This window comes from Rattus norvegicus, chromosome 11 (assembly GCF_036323735.1).
Source record: "Rattus norvegicus strain BN/NHsdMcwi chromosome 11, GRCr8, whole genome shotgun sequence".
Taxonomy (NCBI): Eukaryota; Metazoa; Chordata; class Mammalia; order Rodentia; family Muridae; genus Rattus; species Rattus norvegicus.
Genome location: NC_086029.1, coordinates 65,388,228 through 65,396,880, shown reverse-complemented (window position 1 = coordinate 65,396,880; position 8,653 = coordinate 65,388,228). Strand labels below are relative to the sequence as shown.

The 8,653-nt window shown below is 40.4% G+C and overlaps 1 protein-coding gene across 1 annotated transcript; it reads left to right on the top strand.

Annotated features, from left to right (window-relative positions):
- The first annotated feature begins 1,241 nt into the window (after positions 1-1,241).
- On the top strand, positions 1,242-2,974 carry Retnlg (resistin-like gamma). The gene is made up of 4 exons (NM_181625.2): positions 1,242-1,295; positions 1,462-1,613; positions 2,068-2,148; positions 2,699-2,974. The coding sequence occupies exons 2-4, from the start codon at positions 1,487-1,489 to the stop codon at positions 2,824-2,826; spliced, it is 336 nt and encodes a 111-aa protein (NP_853656.2). The 5' UTR covers positions 1,242-1,295; positions 1,462-1,486; the 3' UTR covers positions 2,827-2,974.
- Positions 2,975-8,653: the final 5,679 nt, after the last annotated feature.

The following is an 8,653-nucleotide window of genomic DNA, read 5'->3' as shown; positions in this document are numbered from 1 at the left end:
TCCACTACCCCACACATCACTTCTACGATCCCTTGTTTGTTTGTTTGTCTCTTTTTCTTTTCCACCTGACTCTTCTATGGATTTCAAAAGGTTGAATAACAGGAAGTGACCTTTGGCATAAATCTAACTTGTATTCTCTTTCTCTTCCACCCTGCCAGCTGTGAGAAGTAGGCATGCCTATTCACTTCTATGAAATTTACATTCAAACCAGAGGCCAATACAGAACATGCTAGCCATGTATTTCTTTGCCTTTGTAATTTCTCACTTATACAGATTCCCGCTGCCTAGCCATGTTGGCCTTAGATGCACGTCTTATTACACATAGCAGTGGTTTAGCAACCTCACTACAGCCTGCCAATAAATACTCTGTTCCCTTATTATTGCTCTCAGGGTCCATAAAGTTTGTTCTAAATCTTTAGCCTATCCCATAGCATCTCTAAACTCACACAGTAGATCCCACTCAGAGAGCAGGCATGTTAGTCCAGAATTCATAGAGGAAAACAGCTCCAAGTGGATTTCTCCTATAGATTGCTCATGCAGACTATTCCCTGGGTAGATGACAGCCTTGGTTGCTTTCATCACCCAAAGCAAAGTCCCCTGTAACCACTGATGTAGCAAGAGGTATCCGAACACCAGTTGGGAAAATGTCTCAGCACCCATTGTAGGAATATTCAGCCACTTTTCCTAATACCTTAGTCTCTCTCGTCCCTATTCTAGCAAATGTGAGAGTTTTTATGATATCTCTCTCTCTCTCTCTCTCTCTCTCTCTCTCTCTCTCTGTGTGTGTGTGTGTGTGTGTGTGTGTGTGTGTGTGTGTGTATGTGTGTGTGTGTGGTTGTATGTGTGCACATGTGTGTGTATTTTAATTTCAGGTCCAGAAACAGCTTGAATGCAGCTCCCTCACTGAAAAGCTCACACCAGTATATGTTGGAGTTCCCTCATGCTGCATCTATAGAGCTTTCTGCAAGGCATTCCAGGCATCTCCAAGAGACCAAGTGTCACCACTTGACAGTGCAGTTGGTTAGAATGGGGGATGTGAACCTTGTAAGTTTCAGCTTTCCCAGACAGGTGAAGGTTTACTTTCATAGTCTCTTGAATCTCACCTATTCTTCTTTGGTCAAGTGTCATAATTCACAGGAAATTGCTCTAATAGACATCCGGGATGTCAAAATGTGCTGAAAGTGTTTACTCCATTGGGCAGTGCTTGTATATATTAAGGGTACCCAGGTCAGTAATCCCACAGTGTATTACAGCATTTCATCTGGCCAGGTCCTAGAACCTTCCCTGAGATTCTGGTGAGTCAGTCAGCTCTGTGGGATCCTCTCTTTTCCTCTAATAATCTAGAGCAGTTACAGTACAGTTACTTCTGTTGTTTTCTCCCTGCTTTCTCCAGAATATGTCCTTTCCCTCACAGCCATCCCAGAGCTCACTGATCTCATCTTCTCTGCTCTTCTCCTCCAGCCCCAGGACACGGACTTTCAACAGGATGAAGACTGCAATCTGTTCCCTTCTCATCTGCATCTTTCTTCTCCAGCTGATGGTCCCAGTGAATACTGATGGAACCTTAGAGTCTATTGTGGAGCAAAAGGTCAAGGAACTTCTTGCCCATCGAGGTATGAGATGAGTAGGAAAAATCATAGTTTAATCATCCTTGCTGATGCTGACTTACATAAATCCTAAAATCCCGTGTATCCTGGTCTAAGCCCTTAGTCCTCTTCATCCCTGCCTTCCTGATCAGGGCTTCCTTCATTACCCTACCCTTTTGAACTCTTGGGGAATAACTCAATGTTCTTGATCAGGATAAATAAAAAGGATAGGGCCCGTACTTTATGAATATATCAGGGAACAGGCATATTAAGCATTCAATTAGTTTGTTCAATTTTCACACGCAACTTTCTTATACAAGGTAAGTACAAATGTTATTTTCTCTCCATAAATGAAGACACTGGGTCTTAAAAGGTAGTGAATAGACTATTTATGGAAACAGTGACACACCTGAGATACAAGAGGACTTACAAGGGAATTGTGAGAAAGATCACGGGCAATATCACTTTCTTTCTCACTCAGATAACTGTCCCTCCACTGTAACGAAGACTCTCTCCTGCACTAGTGTCAAGGCTACAGGCAGATTGGCCTCCTGTCCTCCTGGTGAGTAATTCTTCAAGGAGAATTGGTGAATGTGGTATACCCATGGCCTCCCCCATCAATCTTCTAATACCTCCTTCTCCTAAGTCGGGTTAGTACTGCCATGGAGCTGAGCTATAGTTCCAGATGTGTGGACATCCCTTCCTGATTTTCAATTCCCCAAGGATGTTACTAAGGGACTTTGGGTTCTGTCCTTCCTCTCACTTCTTCCTTAATGTCTCCTCATGGCATCCCTTCCTGGCCCTCAACTGTCTGGCCTTGAATATGGCCTTCATTTCTTTCCTAATCTATTCCCTTATATTGTGGGCAGGAGTAGGTGCAGAACAGGGGTGAATTGAATTAATTGAAAGACAGTGAAACTCCTCCTTCCAAGTCCTTCAGTTTAAGTAACTTGCAATTAGTTTGCTTGAAGAGAACCGTGACACTTGAATAGCTGCATATGTCCTGTAAAACCTAGATGTACTCATTTGCTTCCTAACAAGAAGGGACAGGTAGAGACTTCCCATGGCTTACAGTCCAATGGCTCTGACATCTGTCTTGAATGATCATGCAGGAATGGCTGTCACTGGATGTGCTTGTGGCTATGCCTGTGGATCTTGGGATATCCGGGATGGAACTACTTGCCACTGCCAGTGCGCAGTCATGGATTGGGCCACTGCCCGCTGCTGCCAACTGTCCTAAGAATGTGGAGGCTGAGAACCCGGCTTTGAAATGAAGACTGTAACAGAAGCACAATCTCAACTTGGAAACCTGGCCCATAGCCCCTTGATGAAATCTTATTGCCCATTAGCCCTGCTTCTTGAAAAATAAAGACTAATTTTTGCATGTGTCTATGCTTATGTCTTCAATGTTATTACTCCTACCTTGGGATATATCTTGCCAGAAAACATTTTCAATGTCTCCGATTACATCTCAGTAAGGCATGTGAGATGCATGGTTACAAAACATACGGAAAAAAGGCTGACCTTCCATTTCTAGTATGAATTGAGTACAGTTTTTTGGTGTGAAATATGGTAAGGCAAATATCATATTCTTATGAAGGTGAACAACTGAGACGCTGAACTCCAAGCCATGTGCAAGAAGACAAAGTGCAGGCCATCAAGGGAAAATTAATTTATAGCTAATCTTTTAGTACACATGTGTACTTTCTTACTGAAATACTGAAGATGGCATTCATCACGGTGAAGTCTATCCTATTGCCTTTCTTCCAGATAGCAAAATAAAGCCATATCTCTCACTTATCATCAGATCTTAGTATACTTCATCTTCCTGGGTGTAAAAGCCTATGGGATTCCCGGGTATAAAATTTACAGACTTGCAAGCCAGGTGGTAGTGGCACATGCCTTAAATCCCAGCACTGGGGATGCAGAGATAGGCAGATCTCTGTGAGTTCAAGACCAGCCTGGTCTACTCAAGACAGCCAAAGCTATGCAAATAAACCCTGTCTAGAAAAACAAAAACCACAGAGTTCCAAACCAAAAATAATTAAGCATTAAGCAAATAAGTGACCTAAGGACTTGGAAACGACTGTGTTTTAAGTTGGTGGACTTGAATTTTCAGCCTTCGCATTCCTAAATGAGACTATAATTCAGTTACAATGCTGGATTATCAAAAATAATTTTAAATAATAGTATTGACAACTCAGTAGAAATTCAAATATGTTGATCATCACTACACTGAGAATATTCTTTTCTTGTCTATTTAATGACATTGGATTTCTCAAAGCTAATAATCATAGAAAATAGAAATTCGGTTACATGCTGTTATGTATCTGTGCTTATCAAGCACTGCTACATACAAATAGGAAACACAGTAGGACTCAAAGCAGAAAAATACAAAAAAAAGGCAAGTTTTACTTATGTCATTATTTACTCTATAGTCAGCCCTGGAGTTAATGCCTGGAGGGACAAAACGGAAAGGAGCCTAAGAACACATTTATGCTAAGAGATTCCTGGCAGGGTACCATAGCTGAGTATCAGACATTAGGAAATGTTTCCTTAAAAAGGAGAACAGTAGGGTTGGGGATTTAGCTCAGTGGTAGAGCGCTTGCCTGCCAAGCCCAAGGCCCTGGGTTCGGTCCCCAGCTCCGAGAAAAAAAAAAAAAAAAAGAAAGAAAAAAGAAAAAAAAAGTTAAAAAAAAAGGAGAACAGTAGATGGAGTGTATTTACTGTTCTGAAGACTGGTGGAGATTGGATATGCTTAAATAATATACCCATATGGAAGGTAAGATTCTTTTTTTAAATTGCATTTTTATTTACTTTTTAAATGTTATCCCATTTCCAGATTTTCTCTCCAGAACCTGCTATCCCACCACCCCCTGCTTCTATGAGGATGCTTCCTCACCCACTCCCTCCCACCTCCCTGCTCTGTCATTCCCCTAAACTGGAGTGGGGGCGTTGAGCCTTGACAGGACCAAGGGCCTCTCCCCAACCCTTGCCCCACAAGGCCATCCTCTGCTACATATGTGGATGGAGCCATAAGTTCATTCCTGTTTTCTCTTGGGATGGTGATTTAGTCCCTGAGAGTTCTGGGGGAGAGAGGTCTAGTTGGTTGATACTCACTGAGTTGCAAACCCCTTCAGCTACTTCACTCCTTTCTCTGACTCCTCCACTGGGGACCTGTTCTCAGTTCAGTGGTTTGCTGCGAGCATCGGACTCTGTATTTGAAGGCTGAGCCTCTCAACAGACAGCTATATCAGGCTGCACAGGTACGAGGAGAGGCTTCAGTGGGCAGACAGAAAGCATGGGACTTTTATTTTTTTAGATTTATTTTTTATGTATAAAATGTTCTCCCTGCGCACATGCTTGCATGCCAGAAGAGGGCACCAGATCTCATTATTGATGGGTATGAGCCACCATGTGGTTGCTGGAAATTGAACTCAAGAGCAGTCAGTGCTCTTAACCTCTGAGCCATCCCTCCAGGCCCCACATGCAACATGTTTAAAGAAGCCTGTAAAGTCTCAAGCAGCCCTGGGACAGGTTAGAAACAGAATTGACTGATGAACGAGAGACTTAGGGAAGTTGAGTCTGTGCTCACCTCAAAAACACAGGCAAAGATCTAAAGCAATATAAAGGAAAAAAAAAAAAAACCCTCAATGTTGGAACAACAAAAGTGATCAAATTTTCAAGGTTGTCATACAAATCCTCTTGTTGCCTGATGGTCTCCTGTCAACGTAAGAGTAACAGAAACTGGCTACAAGTAAGCTTTGAATTTCAAATCGACATCTCTGAATTGACAATTGGGGAATATTCTTGAGAATGAAGATTTATTTGGAAAACCTGGGGATTTTCTGCACTCTCAAACATTGGCTTTACAGAACAAGGGCAAAAAGCACCGAGATTTACTTTAAACCACAGGCAGCTGAGATGAAGGACACAGTCTCTGGGAAGTCCTTAACCTTAGCAAAGGAAATCTTCCTTATTCTACAGTACTTGGGAGGTTCAGAGGCTGTAGAATTTTCTATTTACAGAATCAATGCACATCACCAAAGAGAGACCCAGGCATATACTCACGCACCTTTCAAAGCCAAAGGAGAAATGATGGCAATTTAAAGGAAATCCATAGACATTGAATCTAAGCTTGTCTAGACTGGTGATCTATTCCCAAAGTGCTTGAGAAATGAGAAACTTGTCTGAAGTGGTAGAGCTAGGGAGAGTCAAATTAAGCTACCTTTGCAACTGGATTCAGCTGTACCATTACCATGGGTCTTCGTGTTAGCCATGTGATCCTGCTTTACCTGATGAGCCCAAATCTGGCCATCAGTATTATAAGCTTGCTTTTTATACTGTTGATTACCTATTTCCTTTTGAAATTATGTATTATTATTATTATTATTATTATTATTATTATTATTATTATTATTCAGCTTCTGGCCACCATGGCTAAGTTTCTTTTCATCTCTTTTTTTTTCCAGAGCTGGGGACTGAACCCTGGGCCTTGCACTTGCTAGGCAGGCGCTCTACCACTGAGCTAAATCCCCAACCCATCTCCACTCTTTCTATTGAGGCAACTTGCTTATGAGAACCCAAGAAGGCATACCTACCAGTAAAATAATATGTTCATTCTTCAGACTGCAACAATAGAGTGAGCATGAGAGCAACAGTATGTTGAAACTTTACTAAGTACTAACCATACTGGGTATTACTAGGTACCCAAAGCGTAGGTTAAGAATGTTCCGTCTCAGATGAACATCTTTGCCTTGAGAGAAAAAGGAAACTCTACCCACTATTGACAACAAATGCCTGTCTCTTCTACACTCATTGCTTGGAGTTAGTGTCACATGTAGAAGGATATAGAGATTGTTGAAAACATGTATTCTAGCCTTCTACACTGTGCATAATGCAATCAACTATGATTTAGGCCATGAACAATTTTTTTCTATCAAATATCTCACATTTAGTTGTCTCTCATTAAATATGAGAGTATCAAATAATATCTATTTCATCTCTTAGAATGAAAGAGGAAATAAATTTTCTTGATATAAATAGGAAAATCACTGATGTATAAGATCCCTCTGAAAATATCTGGTACATAATTTCATGGATACTTGGTGAAGTAACCTATGTTCTGACCTCAAGAAGGTAGGCTGGATCTTCAGGAGACAATGAGATGTTTAACACATCATCTTATTAGTATGCAGAATAGAAATGGAGGCTGGCCATGTGATGAGAAAGAAGTCATTGATCATCATAAAAGGAAACGTAAAGACTCTAAGTCTTTACAACCCAGAGGACCAAAGCAGGGGATACAAGCTCCCTCTAAGGGAATTTCTAATCAGAGTCCCAACTAACCTGGCGGTTGATTAAATATGCTGGTCCCAAAGAGTGGAATTATTAAGAGGTGTAGTCTTGTTGAGAGAGGTGTGGCCTTGTTGGAGGAAGTGTGTCAGTGTGAGAGTGGGCTTTGAGACCCTCCTCCCAGCTTCCTGAGGACACTCTGCTCCAGCATTTGGATGAAGATGTAGAATTCTCAGCTCCTTCAGTGCCATGCTTGCTGGATGCTGCTGTGCTTCCTGTCATGATGATAAATGGACTGGAACTCTGAACTTGTAAGCCAGCCCCAATTAAATGCTGTCCTTCATAAGTGCTGCCTTGGTCATGATGTCCGTTCGCAGCAGTAAAACCCAAACTAAGACAAACATCAGGTAATTTTGACTGAAATAGATGTGAATCATTAAGATATTGGATGAATCATAGCCAGTGTACATGAACCTCTACCCAACCTGAAAGATTACAGGGTTTTCTATGAAAGAGTATGTAGTACCTGGCAGAGCAAATGAAGGACTTTTTACTGTCTGACCTGCTGTTATGTTCAAAGATCCTTCCATTTCAAAGATGAGTGTTCATTTAGAGCTGGACAGGAGCATCTGTCAGACACAGCATAGGAAAGCAGTCTTGAAAAAAATCGGCCTGAAAAGTCTCCTGGGCTCAAACATTCTAAACTATGTTCATGAGCTTGAAAATGTCTACTTTGATAGAAACCAATACATATGTGTTCTGACTTGTCAGGGATTTGACTAAATAGGTTATTGTGACACATGAGAAACTGGGACAAAATACAAGTATCTAATATCAGATTGCCTGCTCATGTCTAGAGATACATAATAGTCATCATGTCTACTCATAGTCAACCTTTAGGAACCATTCTCTCACATGAACGGATAGCAAAGGATCTCTACATGTGTAACAAATGAAAACCAACTAAATGACTAAATAAACGAATCATTTATAAGAGACACAACTCAAAGGATTTTACTCAAAATAAAGCATCCATAACCTGAGGGTATTTATATGAGATAAATTACAATGATGAAGTAGCAGAAAATGTATTTATATGTCCATATATGCATTGAAGTTCAAGATAGGAAAGGGACTGCATTTAGACTGCAATCAAGTGGGATTTCCCTTCTATGTATCAGTTTGATTCATTTATAAAGAGCAATAGTTAAAAGACAGACATTATAGAGAAGCAGACCAATTTCCAGCCTAACTTTTAACACTTCTTAGAATAATGGCAAAATCTTGCCAAGCCTTGTGTCTTCTTAAAAACAAAGTAGCAAGAGTAAAACACATATCCCATGTGGTTGTTGAAATAATTAAATAGGTTTATAGACGAATTTATACAAAGCATTAGATGAAGTTCAGTTAATGGGCATATATATCATATTTAAAATGTATATATAAATGTACACATAAAATGTATATATAAATGTGTATATAAAATCATATATATGATTTTCTAAAGCATCTACTTGGGGTCTAGTACCTAGAAAAAGATCTATATATTCATTTATCTCTCTAGAGTTGACATTTAAAAAACATTGCTTCATCATAGACATTAATCTCATTTTTGTCTACAGCAAATCAATTTTCTTCCCTAGTGCAAAGAGCAGTGAATCTGGCAGAGTAAAGCCTTCATCAAAAGCAAAGAGAACAAGTGAGAAGATGAGAGTTGTTCCAGGGATCTGCCCATGGATCATCCCCACAGAGATAAAGAAGACATTCGTGGA

Coding starts and splice junctions, on each gene's coding strand:
- Retnlg (NM_181625.2), top strand. CDS start 1,487: ATGAAGACTGCAATCTGTTCCCTTCTCATCTGCATCTTTCTTCTCCAG. Junction 1,614..2,067: donor GGAACTTCTTGCCCATCGAG/GTATGAGATGAG, acceptor TTTCTCACTCAG/ATAACTGTCCCTCCACTGTA. Junction 2,149..2,698: donor ATTGGCCTCCTGTCCTCCTG/GTGAGTAATTCT, acceptor ATGATCATGCAG/GAATGGCTGTCACTGGATGT.